The sequence below is a fragment of the Podarcis cretensis genome (assembly GCF_951804945.1).
Source record: "Podarcis cretensis genome assembly, chromosome: 1".
In the NCBI taxonomy this organism is placed as follows: domain Eukaryota; kingdom Metazoa; phylum Chordata; class Lepidosauria; order Squamata; family Lacertidae; genus Podarcis; species Podarcis cretensis.
The window spans coordinates 122533857-122557985 of NC_137170.1; the positions used below are offsets into that span (position 1 = coordinate 122533857).

General features: G+C 42.0%; 1 protein-coding gene and 1 long non-coding RNA gene across 8 annotated transcripts in view; both read left to right on the forward strand.

Moving 5' to 3' along the window:
* Positions 1-24129, forward strand: part of LOC307220479 — a 371449-nt gene that overhangs the window by 184128 nt on the left and 163192 nt on the right. The gene's annotated exons all lie outside the window — the stretch shown is intronic.
* GULP1 (GULP PTB domain containing engulfment adaptor 1) overlaps positions 1-24129 on the forward strand; it is a 183925-nt gene that overhangs the window by 142963 nt on the left and 16833 nt on the right. For 5 of the 7 annotated variants that reach the window (XM_079981727.1, XM_079981725.1, XM_079981729.1 and 2 more), the window contains 5 exons: positions 5502-5600; positions 8448-8585; positions 10654-10770; positions 13247-13339; positions 23826-24053. In XM_079981727.1, coding sequence (XP_079837853.1) covers positions 5502-5600; positions 8448-8585; positions 10654-10770; positions 13247-13339; positions 23826-24053 — 675 coding nt within the window. The remainder of the gene's footprint in view (positions 1-5501; positions 5601-8447; positions 8586-10653; positions 10771-13246; positions 13340-23825; positions 24054-24129) is intronic. The other 2 variants (XM_079981730.1, XM_079981731.1) reach the window with 1 other exon arrangement.

Below are 24129 nucleotides of genomic sequence, written 5' to 3' on the forward strand. Positions count from 1 at the left end.
TACTGCTCAGTGAATCTTGTAATCCTTTTGTGTTATTTCTGTTCATGTTGACTTCCTTCCTCGGTCCCCACTGCTTTTCCACCAGAGATGCTTGCAAAGTTTAAGCAGGGGGTTCCACCCTGCATGATCTAAACAGTCTGCTTTTAAATCGAATGGGTGGATCTGACTGAAACCAGGTCCACAGCCCAAGCCACTGCCGGACCCCTCTTATCTGATTGGCCCATTCAAACTAGCTTTTTTTGCCATTCTGGGTGACCACAGGGGGAGGTTCCTACATCCCCCAATGGTCATGCCGTGATGAAGATAGCCCTGGGACTGGACCGCAGTGAACCACAAACCACCCCTCCCCCAGAGTCTGTCAGGAGCTCATCCTACACTCGAGTAGGACCCTGGCAGAGACACATGCCTGACTGGCATGTTCTCTCCTTCCTGGTCATTCGTTTGGGAGCTTCAGAAGCTTTCTTCTGCCCGAACATCACAGCGACCGATGCCAACAGACACTGGCACACTTAGGGATCCGCAGAGTCTTCGCAGTTCGCGTGACAGATCTCAGCAACTCAGCATTTTGGCTAATTACTTTATTTACATATAAACACACACGGAGCACTGCAACATGGCTCCCTCTCTCTCTAGCATCAGACAGCAAAGAGAATGAACAAAGGACAATAGTCCCACTTCACGGAACACAGTAACACAAACATCCTGTCTCTGTCACTTCCCACTCTGTGAAGTCAAAATACACACCGTCATGTGATAGACAAAAATCCCATGACTGCAATCATGGAGCAGTAATTCTAACAGAGTCCCAGGTAAGTGGCCACTGTTTTGAAGTCATTTGCAGCCCAACTGAAAATGGGGTTCACGCTTTGCCCTTGTTGCTATTGGCCCTTCCTCGCCTGCTGAGCACTCTCTACACTTTTACCTTTGCATGGAAGCGGATGAGCAGGCAACAGTGGTGATAAGGCTCAGGAAAATCATTTTTTTAGCTGAGTATCAGGTAGGCAGACACCAATCTGCGCTCCTTTTCTTTATCCAGTTGCCTCCTGCACAAGGACATTGATTTTTTGTAGAAGCACTGGGGAGAAAGAAGAAGTAATGCAAAAAATGATTTGCACAAAATTTTTCTTTTGAATGCTCAAGGAAGAATTTCCACATTACAGTGGTACCTCGGGTTACAGATGCTTCAGGTTACAAACTCGGCTAACCCAGAAATAGTACCTCGGGTTAAGCACTTTGCTTCAGGATGAGAACAAAAATTGTGTTCTGGTGGCGCGGCGGCAGCAGGAGGCCCCATTAGCTAAAAGTTAATAACAGTTTTAGGTTAAGAACGAATTAAGTTCTTAACCCGAGGTACCACTGTACTGCTTTGCACCAGAGCTGTCGTCCCCAATATGTTTCACTAGTTTTTTGCATATACTTTTTGCTTCCTTCAGAATTCCTCATGCTGTTTGCCTGAGGAGAAATCACAACATTTACTTCCATTTTTGCTTTAGGCAAAAAATCATTGTTGACTGTTAATTTGCATTTTACATTATGTGACAGTGGGAAGAACGCTTTGTGGGAAAGAACGATAAGATCAGAGCTCTGAATCAGCCCTTCACAGATAATGTTTGGTCATCCAATTTCTTAGTAAATATCAATCTTAATCTTCCTATGCACTTGTTGACCACTAAGCCATATATAATATCTAAATGATCCTCAGTCTGGTTTAAATTCTCAGTTAACAACTTTATGTTGATGCAAAGATTAGGATAAGGAAGTGTAAACCATTTCATTAATTCTTTCCATATGCTTTCCTGAATTTATGAGACATCGTAGGAATTGAACACTGAGGGCCATTGCTGACACCAGATACCAACCCTGTGGTCAACAAATCCTTGACTCAATTTCATATATACACTAGAGTCATAGTCAAATATACATTTCTTTTTTAAAGGATAAAAAATTTGATCCCTATGTCCCATTAAAAAGTGTGGGGGTTTTTTGCAACTAAAAGCTACATCTGGCACATAAATCACTTTTTAATCATCAGCATCTGTCATCAGTATCTGTATGCATTGCAACAGTTCAGAGCAGGCAACAGGATTGTTCCTCCAATAAGAAACTGATGCTAAAATTTCCATTGTTTTAAGAACTTATGCCCAATAGCAGAAAGACAACCGGAATAAAAACATTTGCAATGGTTTAAAAAGACACTGAGGCTCAGTTTGGGAACTCTCCAGTGTCACGGTTATTGCAGGAGCTGTGAGCCTTTTGCCCTTGTTGTTCAGCCTTGGAGCACAGATCACATTACTTGGAAGATTAACTCAGTTAATCCATCTCATAACGAAGAATGAATACATTGAACCCAAAGAAGTATGAATATTTCTGTATGTCTGGATATTTTAGATATAGGGGTATCTTTTATATGGGCAAAATTTGTATGAAATCTCAGGTGGCTGAATTAGTGTGGGAGAAAGTGTAGAATGAGGAAAAACTAGAAATTGATTCTTAAATGTTTCTGATGGAGTAGCAGTCTGAGAAACGAAATGATATCCAGCAGTTCATGCTAAATTTAAAACCTCCTCCATTTTAATTCTCTTTAAAGATGCATCATAGAATTTCTGTGATCCAGCTTAAAGCATGCTCTGCATGAGAATACTTAATGGTAAAAAATAAAGATGTATTTCTTTCTGTTCATTATTATTATTACTGTTAAAAGAAATGTCAATTAAAATTTCATGAAACCACAGCAGTGTCACAACTTCAAAAAGAACTGAATTAATTGGAAAAGAGGCAGAACATGTTTTAAGTGTTTAGGCTCCTATTAGAGGAAATTAATCATAAATCTTGGGGCCTAATTAATACTTACTTTTAAATGTTTCCATGGATTTGGGTTGTGATCCAAGTTCAAGGCACTTGTTTCATCAAAGGCCTTGATGCTTCAAAGAGTTGAGCACATACGCAGAAATACTATATGATCTCAAATGTCCATTCACTACTAAAAGGCTGCGTAGCTTTGCACCGCCAGAAATATTGCTTGCTCACTCTTGACCATAGAACGTTAAAATTGCTTGAACTCTGCTGAAGATGTGTCCAACTTAAAAGCCCACTGATGATTCAAGGTGATTCAACAATGTAGGGGCATCAAGGTATTAATTCCCTTTCCCTCTCCCCACAACTTATTAATTTATGAAACTATCACATATGGCACTAAATAATTTGATTTTCCCCAGTAGGTGGTGCTAATGTTCTACAGCAAAAAAGAGACGTTTTTGGCAGGCTCAGTTCTTTTCTAGTTCTCTTCCAGTTTATGATTTATGCCACTGCTATCAGTACTAAGTCATTACACTGGGCCAGGAATTGTTAATATTATTGAAAAGAAACACTCTTGTTGCATTATCAGCTTTCCTATACAGCATTCTCCTGTGGAATGCTGTACTGTTAATTTGGAATGCTTTCTGTTCCTTTGCACAGATGTGAAAAAAAATAGTATAAATCATCATTACCAGAGGGAATGTGGAAGCCAGGAGAACCTTCTGGTATACCATGTCCGTTACATAGACGCTTCCAAAATACTCCATTTGAACTCTTTGTTCTTGTTCCCGAAGTAACATTTTCCATTATTCTAATCAAACAGATATGTGAAATGGGTGTTACTCAAAATGTTTCATAGTGAGCCTTTTCAAGTGAACCCTAATCTTAAAACAGACACAGATTGCCGGCCTGTTGGTAAGAATGTCATTGTTCTGGAAAAGGAGAATGACTAATGTGTGAAACATACAAAGGATGGAGCCCAAGGGAGAAAATAGATCTCAGTCTTTGGAGTCTGGCAAGCTGCCCCTCTCATCATCTTGTCTTCAATCGCATTGTTGCTTCTTTCCTACTGAGCACTAGCAAGGGCTTGTTGATGATGGGCGACACCTCTTCATTTGCTTTCCAGTTCTGCTGCAACAAATCGAGGGCAGCAACAACAGTAGTTTAGGATGAGTTTAGGAGCAGTCTTCATATCAACTTTCTTACTTTCAAAGATCCTGCAGCCAACCAGCCACTTCTTCCAACAATATAAGCTGCCCAGTGAAATGTAAGGGCAGACCAGTTTTGGCCCATGCTTCCTGAGATAAAATGGCTAAATAATGTAACGGGGGGGGGGGGTTGGTATCACATTAAGTTTTAGTACATCACGTACTAAAGCGGGAAGTAATAGTGCCACTGTATTCTGCTCTGGTCAGACCTCACCTGGAGTACTGTGTCCAGTTTTGGGCACCACAGTTCAAGAAGGACACTGACAAACTGGAACGTGTCCAGAGGAGGGCAACCAAAATGGTCAAAGGCCTGGAAACGATGCCTTATGAGGAACGGCTAAGGGAGCTGGGCATGTTTAGCCTGGAGAAGAGGAGGTTAAGGGGTGATATGATAGCCATGTTCAAATATATAAAAGGATGTCACATAGAGGAGGGAGAAAGGTTGTTTTCTGCTGCTCCAGAGAAGCGGACACGGAGCAATGGTTCCAAACTACAAGAAAGAAGATTCCACCTAAACATTAGGAAGAACTTCCTGACAGTAAGAGCTGTTCGACAGTGGAATTTGCTGCCAAGGAGTGTGGTGGAGTCTCCTTCTTTGGAGGTCTTTAAGCAGAGGCTTGACAACCATATGTCAGGAGTGCTCTGATGGTGTTTCCTGCTTGGCAGGGGGTTGGACTCGATGGCCCTTGTGGTCTCTTCCAACTCTATGATTCTATGATTCTATGATTCTATGTATCATTTTCAAAAGGGCAACTCCTAAACCATGCAGTAAACCCAACCTCTTGTGTTGCCCCCTGGCTGCAACTATTTAACGTAAGTTAATGTAAGTCTTTCAGGACCGGTGTTATATGGTCTCGGTGGCCGCTCCCAGTCAGCAGTCTAGCCGCTGCATTCTGGATTAGTTGTAGTTTCCAGGTCACCTTCAAAGGTAGCCCCACGTAGAGCACATTGCAGTAGTCCAAGTGGGAGATAACCAGAGCATGCACCACTCTGGCAAGATAGTCTGCGGGCAGGTAGGGTCTCAACCTGTGTACCAAATGGAGCTGGTAGACAGCTGCCCTGGACACAGAATTGACCTGTGGACAGCTGTGAGTCCAAAATGACTCCCAAATGGATCCATTTGGGGGCACCAGATTTTGGGCTTTCTCAGGGCACTGTATTATGAAATATTACCAAATTCCATCCCTGATCCTGGAGAGTATTATAATGAATCATAATCTATAAATGCAGAGTCAGCCCTGAAAACTCTGCATTGGCTGCTGAAAGAAGCCTTGCTACTAATGGAGGAGGCACCCATACAAAGGTCTCACCAACTGACCTTAGTGACCAGAGCAGCAGAGGACCTGAGACAGACAGAGAGCTGGATATTGGATATTGTTTTCTTTGGAACTTGTGAGCTATAGCAAATTTCAAAAAAGGAACGTACTATGATGTAATTAATAGCGTGAAATTTAAACTATAAATATTCTTACATGATCCTTTGTTTCCCATTTTCAGTTCGCAAGACATATCAAGAAATCTGAAGGTCAAAAGACACCAAAGGTTGAGTTGCAAATTTCAATATATGGAGTGAAAATTCTAGATCCCAAAACAAAGGTAGGAACCCTCTTTTCTTCCTCTTCTCCCTCTAGCATTCTGACTATTTGACGTAATACATATATTAAATTAAATATATCCATCTCATTGGCAAGCAAGAATCAAAAATAGCAGAAGGTATGGTATGAAACATGAGCTCCCATCATGGCCACTGCCAAAAATAAATTTACAATAGCTATAAAACATTGCATAATCAAGATAGTAAAACAGTATATATATATATATTCTGCTTATTTGAAGTTCCTGAGCAATGGATTGGATCCATCCATCTTTTTTCCTTCAGTTCCCTCTGCAGCTTTTCTGGGGGTTGGCGGGGGGGGGGGAGGGAGAAATTGGAGAAAATTGCCTCCCTGCTTCTTCCAGTGGGATCACCATATGGGTGGAGGTAATGATGAAATACATGGATCAAGGGCAGGGGAAACTCTTACAAGCTGCCATGCTCCTATCAGTCTCCCAAAGAAAAGTCACCCAAGAAATAACTGAAATTCACTTCACAATAGCTCAATTTGCTAGTGTGCGGTGCTGATAACGCCAAGATTGCAGGTTCAGTCCCCATATGGGACAGCTGCATATTCCTGCATTGCAGAGGGTTGAACTAAACCATGGGCAGGCAAACTAAGGCCCGGGGGCTGGATCTGGCCCAATCGCCTTCTAAATCCGGCCCACAGACTGTCCAGGAATCAGCATGTTTTTACATGAGTAGAATGTGTCCTTTTATTTAACATGCATCTCTGAGTTATTTGTGGGGCCTGCCTGGTGTTTTTACATGAGTAGAATGTATCCCTTTATTTAAAATGCATCTCTGGGTTATTTGTGGGGCATAGGAATTCATTCTCCCCCCCCCCAAAAAAAAATAGTCTGGCCTCCCCCAAGGTCTGAGGGACAGTGGACTGGCCCCCTGCTGAGAAAGTTTGTTGAGCCCTGGAAACGATCCTTAGGGTCCCTTCCAACTCTGATTCTATGAATCTGTGTGGTTTATATTCCAAAGAAATATATAAAAGGGGCCTGTGAATGTAGTGAAAGGGAAGTAAACACCTTATTTGACAAATTCTTCTTTGCCTGCAAAGTGGCTGAGAAGGAGCAATACTGAGCAGGGAAACAGTTGAGTTATCAGGAAGGCTGTGCTGAACGAGAAAACTAGAAGGAATGCAAAGAACCAAGAGTAGCACCAGGAGAGAGAAATGAGAACCAGTGTGTGACACCAGGCCAAAAAAAGGAAGGTACAGAGAATGCTGGCAATCCCAGAAACTCTTATATTAATGAAGAACGAGCACCACATATTCTTAAAGCGAAGAATAGCTCCCATACAAGCGACATATTTTTCTCGATATCCAGAACTGCTTTCCCATGACACTAGCCAGAAGTAATAAAATGCTGCATAGGGACTTGGATTGAAAAGCAAAGAAGTATCATTTAAGTATTCTGTTTCTATAAACTTACAAAAGTGGGTTTTCTAAGTAGGAAGTTATCAGCTTAATGGCAGTTTAAGCAACAGTAGTGTTTTCAGTATTGGGGGATCCCCATGGCATGGCAATTCCTGCAGACTCCTCTACATTTATGCATTCATTGCACTTCATGCACATGAGGGCAGCTGACAGAAATGGTAGGCAACTAATATTAGGTATTCCCTTGTATAGAGACGCAGTACATAACCAGAAGGAGGGCTATATCCAGGGCCATACCCAATTTTCTGTACTAAGTGATCACCTTTCCATATCGAAATATAGGAAAATAGCCTCCCCCAAAATGTTGCCCTCCAGGATAGAACTCTAGAAGTCCCATCATTCCTAGTCATTGGCTATTCTGGCTGGGCCTGATGTGAGTTGTGCTCCCAAACAAACTTCTATCTAAAGGACACCATGTTTGTGAAAGCTGGGGAAAAAATCAGTAATCACCTCTACAGTGTTGGCATTAAAGATTCATGCAGTCAGTGCAAACAATTATTTTTCAGTTCTCACTCATTTATAGTAAACACGTGCCTTAAATAAATAAAGCTTGATCCTTTAAGCTCACTGTAATGTAACTGGTAGTATTCAATGTATTCAGCATGGTGATGATAATGATGATCTTGAAAAATCAACTCTGAGCCAAATGGAAGCTTTGTTGGGCAATGCCCAACCTGGTTATGGAATGGGATGTCCCTGAATGTTGGTCACAGCTTGCAAATGGCACCACATTCACTGAGACACAGAAGGTGAAATGAGTTTGCTGATGGGTGTTGATACCACGTTGCTCTCAAAGAATGCAAGAAAACTTCACTTCAGCTGCTTTAATCCAGGGTCACAAATCTAAATTTGGCTTTCTAAAATATTCTGCAATCAGGATTAGCTGAGAGTGATTGCAGAAGTTGTTTTCTATGTACGTGTTTCAAGTGCCCAATATGTTTAACATATCTCTTAAGTGGTATTCTGAAATAAAGCATGGTACTCTATACTTCAAGATCCCATCCTTCTATCTGGAAAACTGGCATTTGCATCATCCACTCACTACAGTTAATATACAGTCGTGTCAACTGACGGGATGTTATGTACAGCAGAAATATGTTTTGTGCAGAAACTACATTGAGTGTGATCCAACAAGAGAGTCCCGAGAATGGAGCTGGAGCTCTCCCAATATCTGCAATGGAACATCTTGTGTTTATGCTTCTTTGCCTTGTGTAGCTGAAAATTAGACCCAGATGCCTGTTCAGATTGCAGGCATGTCTAACAAAGCAGTGTATTGGTCTGTGAGAGACATATTTCATGTTAGAAAGTAAAATTATAGCTTGTTGTGGTAACTTTTGTGGGGCCTCACTAGACGATCATCAGACCCCCAAATGCACCGTCATTTTTTAAAATTTTTTTGCAGGAAGTCCAGCACAACTGCCAGCTCCACAGGATATCGTTTTGTGCTGACGACAAAACTGACAAAAGGATATTCACTTTCATATGCAAAGATTCAGAGTCAAACAAACACTTGTGCTATGTCTTTGACAGTGAAAAGTGTGTAAGTATGAAGTATTTTTTTAAAGCTGGTTTGGGGTTGAGTTTTGTTTGTTATGCTGAAAGTTATCGTCCCTTTTCTTGCTGTAAAAGCAGAAAAGAGAAGAAAACATGCAAAAGCTTCTATCTTTGAAGCCAAATTTGTCATGAAGGTATTATCCCTGTGCTCCTTTGAGACTGTTACAACCAGTGCTTTTTTTCTTTAAAAAAATGTGTAGGGGTACTCTCATTTTCCTACTCATATTGAAATACTGCCCCTCAGTGAGGCCAAACTTAGATTCACAAAATGTTTAGGGGTATGCGTACCCCTGCGTTCCCCCCATGTCCCCCCAGGAAAAAAGCATGAACACTGGTTGCTAGAAACTGCAGGATGGCAGAGTTCTGTTGCACACAGGTTCTGCATGCTGGCTTTTCCTAGGCGTCTGGTTGGTCACCAAGAGAGCAGGATGCTACACAAGATGTACCATTCCTTGGACTGATCCAGCAGCCTTTTCTTATGTTCTTATGCAATGTCAATCATAGACCATATAAGGAAAGCCAGAAAAACAGCCTTCTTGCTTCTTAGTCCAAATATTTCTTAGTCCAAAGTATTTTCTACTTCAACATGGATACCCAAAATATAGGCACCAAGCACAATTAAGCATCAAGGTTGCATCCTGCTGCATGCTGCATTAAAATACCGGGAAGCAGTGCGTGGTGGGTCAGCGTTGGGCCTTGCATTTTAGTATTAAGAGGAATACATGTGCCCTTGACAGCCAGCATTTCTGTTTTGTACCTCTGCATCTGAAAAACGGGATGCGGGTGGCGCTGTGGGTTAAACCACAAAGCCTAGGACTTGCCAATCAGAAGGTCGGCGGTTCGAATCCCCGCGACGGGGTGAGCTCCCGTTGCTCGGTCCCAGCTCCTGCCAACCTAGCAATTCGAAAGCATGTCAAAGTGCAAGTAGATAAATAGGTACCGCTCTGGTGGGAAGGTAAACGGCGTTTCCGTGTGCTGCTCTGGTTTGCCAGAAGTGGAGTCATACTGGCCACATGACCTGGAAGCTGTACGCCGGCTCCCTCGGCCAGTAAAGCGAGATGAGCGCTGCAACCCCAGAGTCGGTCACGACTGGACCTAATAGTCAGGGGTCCCTTTACCTTTACTATCTGAAAAACAGTACCCAAAAACCTGGGAGAAATGTCCTTCACTGTTCTGAGACTGAAGGAAAGGCTCTGTCTTTTATCTTGCTGTGGGGCTTTGACTGTTTATAGAGCTGTGCAGTGCTAAGTGCTGCACAATGGCTAAAGTAATGTTTTGGATACTTTCCTTCTCTTAGATCTTGTGTTCATCCTTACTCTGCTTCCAAATCCCGATGCGCTTTTTCATTATAAGTAGTAGGACAGTGTAAGTAGGACAGTCACATCACCCATGTACAGATAAGTTTGCATATCACGGATGCAACCCAGCCTTGTGACTCAGTGGTCCAGGTCTGGGGTGGATAAAAGCATTGGCAGTCATTGCAACTCTGAGTCATGTTCACTGGTCAGGAAATACAGTGTAAAAGCACACACAAATCATGTTCTGTGACTACCAGGACTTAAGCCATTTGGAGCCGCTCCAGGTCTAGCCATCTGTAATTATCCCAGAGACAGGCTAGTTACACTGTTATTGGCCCTGGCTTAAAATCAGCTCCTTGGTGGTGGCCAATGCTCTGTTCCATCTGACCACCCTTCATGTAATACGTCTTGAACAATAGCCTTAATGTCTTGTCCTTTTGAATGCATTTTGCCAACAGAGCTCTAAATGTGGATTTTCTGCACTCTTCAATTACATTTGAAACAGCTTGACGTATCACAGGGTCCACATGCAATGCAGTGTTCAACCATGGTTTACATCTATGTGACATGGCAGCAGTAACACTGGAGTGCTTTAGTCATGATCTTCTCTCCAGGAACCCACACATTTTCTCATTGAAGCCAAGCCATGGTTTGGCCTAGCATTACATGTGAACTAGGCCAGTATGTTCCTTTAGGGGTTTGGTTTCTGCTCAGCTAGAGTTTACAAGCTAACAGTAATATTTGCTCCATATAAAGGCAGAAGAGATAACTTTAACTATTGGTCAAGCATTTGACCTGGCTTACAGGAAATTTCTGGAATCTGGAGGAAAGGATGTTGAAACAAGAAAACAGATTGCTGGATTACAGAAAAGAGTAAGTAGCAGAATTTGGGTTTCTTTTCTTGGTTTAAGTAATGTATCGTTTGGATTTTCAAAGATATACTGCTGGCGTATAGCAGGACAAAAGTGAGAATTCAACATTATAGAAAAATTCATTACGACAACACATGAAATTAGGGGGTTGTGTCCGACTAAGTCCTACTCATGGCAGAACCATTAAAAACAACAGATTTAAGTTAAGCTTTACTAACTTGTCCATTAATTTCATTAGGTCCACTCTGATTATGACTTAGCCTGATCCAACTCAGAGAAGCTATTGCTAGTAACTAAAGTATCTTTAAATTGTTTTTAGTGTATTGTTTTTAGTGGATTCATCTGAACTTATTAGGGCTTTGCACACCCCACCTGTTCAACCTGTGATCTCAATCCAGGGGTCCCAAATCAGGCAACAACACCCTTGGCTAATTTGGAGCCTATCTGCCCCAACCTAAATCCAGCCCCGAAGTAGCTAGGGGCAGGCTTATGTTTAATTAGTTTCTTAAAATAACAATGATCTGAGAAGCGGATTGAAAAGTACCCTCCGCCAGGCAGGAAGGAGAGCCAGGAATTAGGCTCCTACTTTCTCCTGGTGTTCATGGGCTTTTTCACAGAGGTTTCCCACCTGGTTCCTGCCTCACCTTCCTCCCTGACAACCGTGAATTACTATGGGCCATCCAGCCCGACGTGCAGTGATATGTGGTCATCAGAACCCAAGTCATCCAACAGCCAAGCTCCTCCAAATATGCCTGATTTGGCTCTAGATGCAGCCAAATCCAGTATGCTCAGCCCTAAATATTGCATTCAAATATTACATATTCTGTATGCCTAGGGGTCTACACAAATACAGCATGAGCTTCAGTTTTCTGAATAGCTTCATTAAAAGCCAAGTGAATGGTTCTGCAGTGGTCAGGGCATGTTCAAGCACCAACTTGACTGGTCAGATGAATACCTATTTGGCCACAGTTGATTGTTGTTTAATATTTCATTCAGCATAGGATGTCCTGTGTACATGGATGCCCACTGCTTTATTGCCTCAGAATGTTATTTGAGAGCTACGGTAGTAATGACTTGATAAGATTCCAGAAAATTTGCCCCAAACATTATTACAACTTTTCTGGGGCCCCTTGCCTTTAAATTGAGCACTTCAACTTGCTTTACTGCTTAGTTTTATGCTGTCTGGGGGAGAGGGAGCGCATAAATTGGCCCAATAAATAACCTCTTCTAAATTGCTCCAGGTTAATAATGTTCTTTTTCTAAAGTATTTTGGCATTAAGCATAGAAGAAGAAGAAAATGAAAGAAAACAACTTGACCCAGCTACTCTAATCCCATGGGTAGAGAAACTGATACTGGGACAAATCAGTCTATTTGTCAATAATAATTCTGGATCAAGTGGAAGCAATAAAATGAGTTGAAATGAGTTGAAGAACATTTTCAATTAACTTTAGAATGGACCTTTCCTAACTAGAACTCACTTGTGTGTAGATATTGTAGAAAAATCTTAGAATCATAGAATCATAGAGTTGGAAGAGACCACAAGGGCCATTGAGTCCAACCCCCTGCCAAGCAGGAAACACCATCAGAGCACTCCTGACATATGGTTGTCAAGCCTCTGCTTAAAGACCTCCAAAGAAGGAGACTCCACCACACTCCTTGGCAGCAAATTACACTGTCGAACAGCTCTTACTGTCAGGAAGTTCTTCCTAATGTTTAGGTGGAATCTTCTTTCTTGTAGTTTGGAACTATTGCTCCGTGTCCGCTTCTCTGGAGAAGCAGAAAACAACCTTTCTCCCTCCTCTATGTGACATCCTTTTATATATTTGAACATGGCTATCATATCACCCCTTAACCTCCTCTTCTCCAGGCTAAACATGCCTAGCTCTTGAGCACATTGAAAGCTGTTGCTGATAATACTACTGTATATAAGCTCTATTTTGATTCCATGAAAAGTCATGTCTTATGCTCCATGCAGTGGAGAATTTGCACCTCTTGATCTCTTGTTTGTTGCAAGCATAGTCACCATCTCCAAAGGGCCCTGAGTGCCTGGGCACTCACAAATTTTTCACTAAGGGTGCTTGGCTGGGTGACCCAATGCGTCACACACTGCGATGGGTTACTCCATCACACACACTCCCATTGCAGCAGTGACATGTGACGTCATGTGCTGCACATGATGTCACATCTGTGCACTGGGCACCCACAATGTTGGGTGGAACCCAGCACGCCTGATTGCAAGACCCAATTATTCTATTTGCTTCCTATATGAGATATGCATCCTAGAGTAGAAATTTTTAATGGCTAAGTATCAACAACTTGCTTCTGTACAAACCTCGTTTCTTAATAATGGCAAAGATTTTGTTCCTTGGTTATTTGCTTTCCTGGGCTCATTCAGGAAGTGAGTAAGAATGAGTCAATAAATCCAACGCAGTTCATTAGTCTCACCTTTCTAATAACTGCATTTTTTTTTATTTAGATTCATGAACTAGAAACAGAAAACATTGAGCTAAAAAACAAGGTTCAAGATTTGGAGAACCAGTTAAGAATAACGCAGGTGCAAACGTCGCCAGTAAGTACCCTGGGCAGAGCCATTTTTTTCTTCGTAGAAATGCAATAACTTTAACACTTTTAATACTTACTTTGCTTCTAAATAAATAACCCAAAGGCTCTTTTCTGATTGACTTAACAAATAAATGGCAATTTCAGTGTTGAAGTAACTCTAAGATTGTGATGAGCTAATGAAAGGGAAAAAACAGTCATGCCTTAAACTGGCTAACTTTACTCTTAGTTTCAATACCAAGATTCAACGTTGAGAGTAGGTGACAGGGTCCCTGAAAAGTTAGTTTGCCTAATTACCAGCTACAATTACAAAGTGCCAAAACATCCAAGTATGACGAAGGGCTTCCAGATCATTATTTGGTATATCAGCATCTCTCTCTTTTTTGAGAACTTAAGCATTGCCAGAGAACTAGTCCCTAAATTTGGGTGTATCTAACGTTGTCAAAGTTTTGTCACAAACATACAGTTACTTACTTACCAGTTTGTTTTATGTGCAATGCACTTAACTAACTTCCTTTTCCTAATCCTTCCTGCAAGTGTGTATGAAGTCGGATTCCATGTAAAGCTGCCTCAAAAATCATATTTCCCTGTTTGTTATAGTTGACAATTTTGGTTCTTGTTTCCCTGTGTGACTGTGGATGTACAGTTGTACCTTGGAAGTCAAACAAAATCTGTTCCAGAAGTCCGTTTGACTTCCAAAACATTCAGAAACCAAAGCGTGGCTTCTGATGGGCTGCAGGAAGCTCCTGCAGCCAATTGGAAGCCCTGCCGGATGTTCAGCTTCCAAAAATAGTTTGCAAACCAGAACTGTCACTTCCAAGTTTGCGATGTTCAGGAGCCAAAACGTTTGGGAACTAAGCTGTTCGAAAACCAAGGTACGACTGTAGTGGATTTTTTGAAAGCAAGAAAACTCAATCTTAATTAAGCCAATGACAGTATGGTTTTGGGTGTTGCTACTATCACCTAATGTGTTCAGCTGCATTTAAAGCACAAATTGCCTGCGAGCTACAACAATGGCAGTCAGTGGCATAGAAATGCAATGACCTTATGTTGAGAATCTCAGAGTATGTGCCTTGTGTGAAATGCGGCCTCATTTTGCAGTGCAACTTTTGTTGATTTCTACTTAGTTTTGATTTTGTTTAAATTTTATTGGAGGCTCATCCAATAATTTTAAACCAGGGTGGCTGTTTTCAGTTATGTGTGTCGATATTTGTCAAAAAGTTGTTTGCTCTTGTGCTTCTGTCCTCTATACAGTTGTGTCTAGTTAAGTCCGCAGTGGTTGTATATATTTAATCTGTGGAATCCTGCTCCTCATGCAAGGAAAGCAATTATTATTTTTTAAAAAATAAAAATGAAAAATGAATGAAATAAATATTTTATTAAAGAGTGGATTACATGATATCTAATCTAAAAAGTGATTTGAAAAATTAAATGTAATTGACGTGGGTTCATAAATTTCATGATGGTCTACTTTTCACAGATTTAAACAATCTTGTTAGTGATGATTAAATTATGCCTTATAATGCAATCTATTAACCCGTAGGCAAATCTAGCTTTTAATCACACAGATTGTTGTGTCAATAAAGAGATGATTCATAAAGTATGTCTTTCATCAAGGTAGAATAACAGTAACTAAAGGGAGAAAGAGGATATTCGTGTATATGTGTTGTCACAATCATGTCTCCCATTGTTTCTAGCAAAGTCATTTAGAAACACTTTTATTAAAAAAGTTAATTTATTTATTTAGTCAGTCATTCAATCAGTCGCTTTATTTTGCCCAGGGCAGCCCAAATCAATTTACAACCAAATAAATACACACACAAAACCCATTATTTACCATTATCTCTTTGCTTCCCTCAACCACCCATTTCTACAGTCAGCTTTCTGTGTGTGGTGTGAGAATTACTAAACATATAAATGTGTTTCAGGGTGTGCAAACACACCTATTTATTGATTATTATTTTTTATGTCTGTCCCACTTCCTAATGAAAAACCTCTCCAGGCAACTTCTTTCCAATAATTTTTTATTGGCCACATGCTAAGGAGTTCTGTACCCAGAAGTCTTCATAGGCTGCCACTGGCTTTCTGGGCGCTTGAAGCCAGAAAGTTGGGGGGGAAATAAGATAGGCAGGTTCCACATAGGATTCTTGTATTTCAGGAACATTTAACGTAAAAAGCAACTGAGAGAAATGTTCTGTTTCAACAAAGAGACATTGTTATTATGTAACAAGATTTATGTTTTTTAAGTATTGAGTGTGGAGGGTATAATGAGGTGGGACACGGATTTAAGAAAAGATCCGTAGGATAACAAAGCGTGGCAAGAGCGTGGAGAGTGCATTTAAAGACATACACTGTGGATATTCTCAAAATATAAGAGCTTAATTTTTAACCTAATCATAGGACCATCCAGTACAATAGATGTCACCAATTTACAGTAAATGTTAAGAAAATGGTAATGGGGTAATATTCATAGAATCATTAAATTGTAGGAGAGGGATGTGGGTGGCGCTGTAGTCTAAACCACTGAGCCTCTTGGGCTTGCTATTCAGAAGGTCAGAGGTTCGAATCCCTGTGACAGAGTGAGCTGCTGTTGCTCTGTCCCAGCTCCTGTCAACCTAGCACGCCAGTGCAAGTAGATAAATAGATACCGCCGTGGCAGGAAGGTAAACGGCGTTTCAATGCCCTCTGGTTTCCATCACAGTGTCCTGTTGCACCAGAAGTGGCTTAGTCATGCTGGCCACATGACCTGGAAAGCTGTGGACAAATGCCAGCTCCCTCAGCCTGAAAGCGAGATGGACACTGCAACCCCATAGTCGCCTTTGACTGGACTAAACTGTCAAGGGGGTCCCCGTAAAATTGTAGGGTTTGACCAGAACCAGTGAGGGTCTTCCACTCCCAAACACGCACACACACACCCCGCCATCCAGTTATAGAAGACTGGATTTAATACAGCCACTCGCCTCTTTAGTCATGGTGACAGACCCTCTGTTTCTTGCATTCATTAAAATCCCAGTGAAAACAAATACTAAAGATGTAACACACTATAAATATTGTTTATCATTCTGTTCCTTATGGAAAACACTCATTCCACTACTGCTAATGCCATCCGCCTCTTCTGAACAATCACAGTAGCAAGATTGAGAGACTTTGAGCAAGCGAGCAAACCGGAAACCTTCACAGAAATTATTTGCCTGAAACTTTGTGAGAATGGCCTGTCCAGCACAAATGTCGAAAATTAATTGTTAGCATAATGCTCAAGGTATTTCATATCCCACTGCTCATTAGGAATGCTGCCTCTGATATTTGTCATCCTCTTAAGACTGTAGGGGGGGAAAGTACCCACGTTTGGCTATAGGCTTTAGCAAATGTAAAATTACTCATCAAGTTATAATGCAAAAAAAGTTCAGTGTGGTTCGAATTTTGCGTTAAAAATAAATGAGCTACTTTCAACTTTTCTGTTTGCTGAATATTTAATATATGGATTTAAAAAATGTATATTAATCATACGTTAGAGCCCTGACATTGCTTTTAGTGAGGATATTTACAATGAATTTTTAAAGAGCATAATAAAGTATGTATTATTAATCACGATGCTAAATATGGAAAACAAAGCAGTAATGGGAAGGTTATTTATGTAACACAAAGACTCCAAAGGGCTTATAATTCAGGTGTTAAGCTAAACCTACTCCCCTGTCCTTACTGCATATTCCTCCCCACATGCAGATCCTCAATGCTTCTCTTGCAATCTGATAAACATAATTTGCATATTTAGTTAAAAACTCCCAACTTATCCATTTATCATAAATGTATCTACCAGCAAATACCTAAACTAGTATCGGACAGTTTGCAGGCAGTGATTTGTCCCAAGATGTTCTCATAGGGATTTCTGACCCCTCGTTCTTTTATTGAGACAGAGCTACAGTGCCATGATGTAATTGGTAGGCCTTTCGCTCATTCCTGGTTCAACTAATTCCACCATTTTCAGGGAGTTTTGCTTTGTTTTTGTCTAGAGTTCCTGATCTTAAGCATAGGTTTCCACTAATCAAAACACACCCCTTTATTTTCCTCCCCACTCACCCCCAAATAAAGGTGTTGGAACTTCTCACTATTGCAAAAATTCCACTCCAAATGAAAGTTTGTTGGGAAGCATCCTCCCTGTAATATTCTACAAAGCAAGAGGAAAGTTGAGATAATGTTCTTGTCCTCAAATGAACTGAGGAGAGGAGCCAAGCTTGCTGGTAGCAAAACACATGATTTGAGATTCAGTCCACTTTGAAAAGTTCATTGATGTTTGCTCACAGGGAAGTGGCGGGGGGAAGTCTCCAAGCCATTTTCCCCAAACCAGGTCCGCCCGCCCATCAGGTGGCATCTCTAGTGACATCAGCTGATGCGAGAAAACACAGTGTTTAATCCTGCACTGGCTCTGTGATCCTGTTCCCAGCAGTCAACTAGATCACACTACTAAGGCAGCTGGATTTCATCGTTGCTGATCAGCTGAGCAAGAATCAAAGCTCATTCTTGAGAATGAACATGTTGCCTAGTTAATTCTTTTCCATAGTTTTACGTTTGCTTCCTTAGCAAAAAGACAGACCAAGTTTAAATCCATAATTTGTAAAATTGTATTGTATTTGTCAAGGGACGCGGGTGGCACTGTGGTCTAAACCACTGAGCCTAGGGCTTGCCGATCGGAAAGTCAGCGGTACGAATCCCTGCAATGGGGTGAGCTCCCGTTGCTCGGTCCCAGTTCCTGCCAACCTAGTAGTTTGAAAGCACACCAGTGCAAGTAAATAAATAGGTACCACTGCGGCAGGAAGGCAAACGGCGTTTCCATGCGCTGCTCTGGTTTCGCTAGAAGTGGCTTAGTCATGCTGACCACATGACTGAGAAAAACTGTCTGCGGACAAACACCAGCTCCCTCAGCCAGTAAAGCGAGATGAGCGCCACAACCCCAGAGTCATTCAAGACTGGACTTTACTGTCAGGGGTCCTTTAAAAGGTAAAGGTAAAGGTACCCCTGCCCGTACGGGCCAGTCTTGACAGACTCTGGGGTTGTGCGCCCATCTCACTTAAGAGGCCAGGGGCCAGCGCTGTCCGGAGACACTTCCGGGTCACGTGGCCAGCGTGACATCGCTGCTCTGGCGAGCCAGAGCCGCACACGGAAACGCCGTTTACCTTCCCGCTGGTAAGCGGTCCCTATTTATCTACTTGCACCTGGAGGTGCTTTCGAACTGCTAGGTTGGCAGGCGCTGGGACCGAGCAGCGGGAGCGCACCCCGCCGCAGGGATTCGAACCGCCGACCTTTCGATCGGCAAGTCCTAGGCGCTGAGGCTTTAAGCCACAGCGCCACCTGCGTCCCTGTCAGGGGTCCTTTACCTTTACCTTATTGTATTTGTCATGAGACAAAGGTATTTGAGAGCAGAAGCAGTAAAAGGGAGCAGTAAAGGAGTCTAGAAATGTTGTGAAATGCTGAAAAGCTGCAGAATCACTCAGCATGCAGAATCACTGTAACTCATTCTCTGTATAAATGTTTGAGTTGGCTTGCAGGAAGACTTAGTGGGGCCTGAGTGAGGTGGAGTCAGTGTGTGTGTGGAGCCTAACTTAGGCATGGAGCCTGTGCTCAGTGAAGCCTGCACTCTGTGTATGCTCTGAAGCTAGTTTAAATCTTCTGTTCACTATGCTATTTACTTGCAAGCAAGTTATAACTCAGTAAAGCTATTCTTCTTTTACTGAAGAAAACTGTGTTATTAACACCACTTGATTGTTTAAAAAAAGGTCTCAAAGCGGTTTACAAAAGATAGAACAGTGGAAGAAAGAAAAAAAAATACAACACTACCTTAAAACATACAAAAGTTAAAATACTAAAACAGGTTAAAATTACCTCAACTTCCTTAAACATCTGGGTATGAAGATTTTTAGCAGGTGCTGAAAAGAATACAGTGAAGGTATTGGCAAAGTGTAACAACAACAACAACAACAACAACAACAACAACAACAACCTTACTATTTATACCCCACCCATTTGGCAGGGTTTCCCAGGCACTGCCAGTGTGGTGTAGTGGTTAAGAGCGGTGGACTCGTAATCTGGTGAACCGGGTTCACTTCCCCGCTCCTCCACATGCAGCTGCTGGGTGACCTTGGGCCAGTCACACTTCTCTAAAGTCTCTCAGCCCCACTCACCTCACATAGTGTTTGTTGTGGGGGAGGAAGGGAAAGGAAAATGTTAGCCACTTTGAAGCTCCTTCAGGTAGTGATAAAGTGGGATATCAAATCCAAACTCTTCTTCCTCTTCCTCTTCTAAATTACCAAAATGCTGAGTATTATATGGCACCTGTAGTAGTGCCAATTCCACTGATCAAAGCAGTCAATTTGAGTTTAACCTTGCCATGGCAACGGTTTGTTTCTTCTCCGAACTATGTATCTTAGCCAGCTTTGTATAGATGAACATTTCAAGCAATGTGAGCGGAAGGGGGAAAGTCGAAATGCCTCTCTCAACTAAAGTTAAGAAGGATCCATGTTGGTTCACAAGAAGAAATCTGCAGTTGGGCAATATATTTATTTGGACCAAAAAACAAAACGTCGAAAAATTGAAGATTTTGGTCTCATGAACTCAGGACGTTAAGTGAGGGTTTTCATTTTTATTAATGCCCTTTCCTTGATTTTCCACAAACTAAGTGCAAATGTTTTTAATTTAGAATTATTTCCCAAACTGTCATTTTTATTAAAACCTAACCTACTTATTGTAACATATCCATTAAAGACAGATTTGTATGTAATATAGATTAATGCTGTTTTTACCATTTCCTGAATAATTATGTAGGAGTTGTACCATGATTATTATAATGTGGTTTTCATTGCTGGTTACATTCCTAGCTGCGTGTTTTGCTCAGTCTCCCTACCAGTGAAAGTGTTAGTCATGGGCAGAGATGTCACGAATTGCTGAGTGTTCACAATGGTGCATTGTGCTTGAATTCTGTGGGATTCTTGCCTGTTTCCTACCATCAGCAGCTTGGGTTCATAAGTAGGATTTGTGTTCTCTGTGTGTGCTGTTCATTTTTAGGATTTGCTTTGGCATTAAATCAGAGGCACTTTCTAGCACTCGAGCCTAAGTAGTTTAAGGCAGTATGATTTATTGCTTCCATATGATAAGTTCACTTTTTTGTATCACAATAAAAGCTTAAACAATAAGAGCTTATTTAAAATATTTCTATATAAGGTGATCCCAGAGCAGGTTGCAATTAATTGCGCCTCGAGGGCTCCAAGACACCCCCCATATAAATAAATTCATGTATTTTAGTTTAAAGGTTGATGGGTAAAATTTAGGCCATAACTTTATTGATTACACAATGTGAGCGGTATTGGCTTAGGCATTAGCTGACTCCTGCCCACCCAGGAGGAAGTTTGGAAGGGTAAACACCAAACAATGGAGCTACGATGGCGGCTAACAGATTGAGGTTGAATCCTGACAAGATAGAAGTACTGTTATGGGGGGACAGGAGGCGGGCGGGTGTGGAGGACTCCCTGGTCCTGCATGGGGTAGCAGTGCCCCTGAAGGACCAGGTGCGCAGCCTGAGTCATTCTGGACTCACAGCTGTCCATGGAAGCACAGGTCAATTCTGTGTCCAGGGCAGCTGTTTATCAGCTCCATCTGGTACGCAGGCTGAGACCCTATCTGCCCGCAGACTGTCTCACCAGAGTTATCTCTTGCTTGGACTACTGCAATGCGCTCTATGTGGGGCTACCTTTGAAGGTGACCCGGAAACTACAACTAATCCAGAATGCGGCAGCTAGACTGGTGACTGGGAGAGGCTGCCAAGACCACATAACACCGGTCTTGAAAGACCTACACTGGCTCCCAATATGTTTTCGAGCACAATTCAAAGTGTTGGTGCTGACCATTAAAGCCCTAAATGGCCTTGGCCCAGTATACCTGAAGGAGCATCTCCACCCCCATTGTTCTGCCTGGACACTGAGGTCCAGTGCTGAGAGCCTTCTGGTGGTTCCCTTGCTGAGACAAGCCAAGTTACAGGGAACCAGGCAGAGGGCCTTCTTGGTAGTGGCACCCGCCCTGTGGAATGCCCTCCCACCAGATGTCAAAGAGAAAAACAACTACCAGACTTTTAGAAGACATCTGAAGGCAGCCCTGTTTAGGGAAGTTTTTAATGTTTAATAGACTATTGTATTTTAATATTCTGTTGGAAGCCACCCAGAGTGGCTGGGGAAACCCAGCCAGATGCGCAGGTTATAAATAATAAATTATTATATTATTACTACGTTGATGAAGACCATCTGAATCTCACCCCGGGGTTCCTGTGGTCCTGGCATGGCCCTAGCCGCTCAGGTGGACTTCAGGCATGAGCCAAGACCCCCAGATTCCTTTAACGAAATACCCTTTTTATGGAGGGGCAGGTGATGGCCGCCCCTCCCCTCCCCTCCCACACACATCATTGAGCCATGCCTAACCAGCGAACCTTACAAAGTTGTGACGATTGCTGAGAGGCAGGTGAAAACCAAGAGGCCAGTGCCAAAAAAAATTCCTACCCTGACACAAGACAGGTGACCAACTGAAGTCCAAAGCAAGGCCAAAGCACTCAAACCAAAGAAAGGGCGGGGGCATAGCTGTCAACTTTCAGATTTGAAAATAAGGGAACAGCAACTTCGAAAATAAGGGATCAGCAGCCTCAAAAATAAGGGATCAGCAGCCTCACCTATCCCGGGGACAGTCTACAGGATATCTAACAATCCGGGATAGCAGCGGAAAGCAGCAGGAAAAGGCACTGGAATAAGGGAATTTCCTGCCAAAAAAGAGAAGGTTGACAGCTATGGGCAGGGGTGTTCGGCAGTGTGAAGCAAGTGCCTTAGCCACTTCACGCTGCCACTCAAATAGGTCCCACAATTGCTCCACTCAAACCTGATTGGCTAATAAGCCTGGCGCCACGGGGCCATCCCTGTGAGGTCTGGGCAACACCCAGCCCTAGCCAGGTGGTGGTGTCCCAAGGTCCCGTGTGCAAGCAGGACCGTCGTTGAAGAGGATCCCATTTGCCAGTAAAATGCATAGCCAGCAATAGCACATCAAGAATCTAAAAATATATATAGTACCAGCAGAGTAGGCATTATTTTTATTGATTTATTTACTGATAATAATTCTATACCACCCTTCATCTGAGGATCACTCACAGGTTGGTTTGCAATATAAAAACACAAAAATACATAAGAAGAAAGTAGATAAACGTGTGTCCCCCCCCCCAGTTTAAAAGGCTATATATTGTTTAATTAGCCATGTAACCAAGTTTAAGTCTGTCCAACCTTGTGGCACTTTCAGTTTATTGTATAGTGCTAGTATTTGTAAACAGATGCTTGATTTACAATATCGTACAACATTACTTGTTAGAATCCATTACACCATAGATAGCACCAAATACAGAGACCAAGTCTTTAATTGGTATCGAAAGCTTGAAATAGTTGATAACAATCAAATTTTGGAGGGAGGGCGTTCCAGAGTCAGGCTACTCGTACTGAGAATGCCCGTTCCTGTGTCACCACAAACTTTATTTCAGAATATCATATGGGGCAGATCAGTAAGGGAGAACCTGCCCTTTTAATTTAGGTCCTAAGCTGTTAAGGGCCTTGTTAATACAAGTACCACTCAGTAGCTCATAAACAACACTTTGCTCACTGGAGTTTTGTGTGCTTGGAAAACAGCCTGTGTGGGGCCAAGATAACTTACTCAATGTGAAGCTTGTAGGAAGTTTGTGTTGTATGAGTGATTGGCGAGAGTGAAATGGTTTGTGAAGCTATACTCAATACACAAGATACTGGGCTGTGCTTTAACCATGCAAACATGTGTGCCTACTATATACCAGAACAATTGCAGACATGGAGATATTCAAGCATACAGTGGTGCCCCGCAAGACGAACGCCTTGCAAGACGGAAAACCCGCTAGACGAAAGGGTTTTCCGTTTTGGAGGCGCTTCGCAAAACGAATTTCCCTATGGGCTTGCTTCGCAAGATGAAAATGTCTTGCGAGTTCCTGCGGGGTTTTTTCCCTTTCCCCCCCTTTTCCTAAGCCCTAAGCCGCTTATCAGCTGATCCGCTAAAAGCCTCTAAACCGCTAATAGCGCTAATCCGCTAAGCTGTCAATGGGCTTGCTTCGCAAGACGAAAAAACCGCTAGACGAAGAGCCTCACGGAACGGATTAATTTCATCCTGCGAGGCACCACTGTATTTGGTGCATGGGGATATTTTTCAGCACATAGAAGACATGATTTTAAAATATAATATTTGCAGTGATTTTTAATGGAGATGTTAAATTTGCTTCTGCCAGTACTAGATTACTCATTGTTGCTGCGATGTAAGAAAAAAAAAAGTTCACTTTTTGTTCCTAATATTGTGGAATATTGGTTTACAAGCAAATTTTTTGTGCTCTTTTTTTTCTTTCCCTTCTCTTAACACTTTCACTCCTTAGAATATATATTTCTCTTTCTGTGATTCCTTTACAGCTGCTGCTGCACATAGAGTCTGATTATGAACATGACATGTTTCAAAGACCCACCACCTTTTTCTGGTGTAGCAATGAGGATTCTGCTCCTTGTTTAGATATCTCTTCCATTACACTAACTCCTATGAACTCTCCAGACTCCAGACACTCATCTGGACTATTAACACCACCACCTACCAAAAGTGGTCTTCCAAAGCAAGTCCATGAACACAGCATCCCAAGACCTCGTGTAATCCAGCTGGGCACAAACTGTCAAAAAAATATTTCAATCTTCCTTTCTTTGTTGTGTATGAATTGTATCAAAG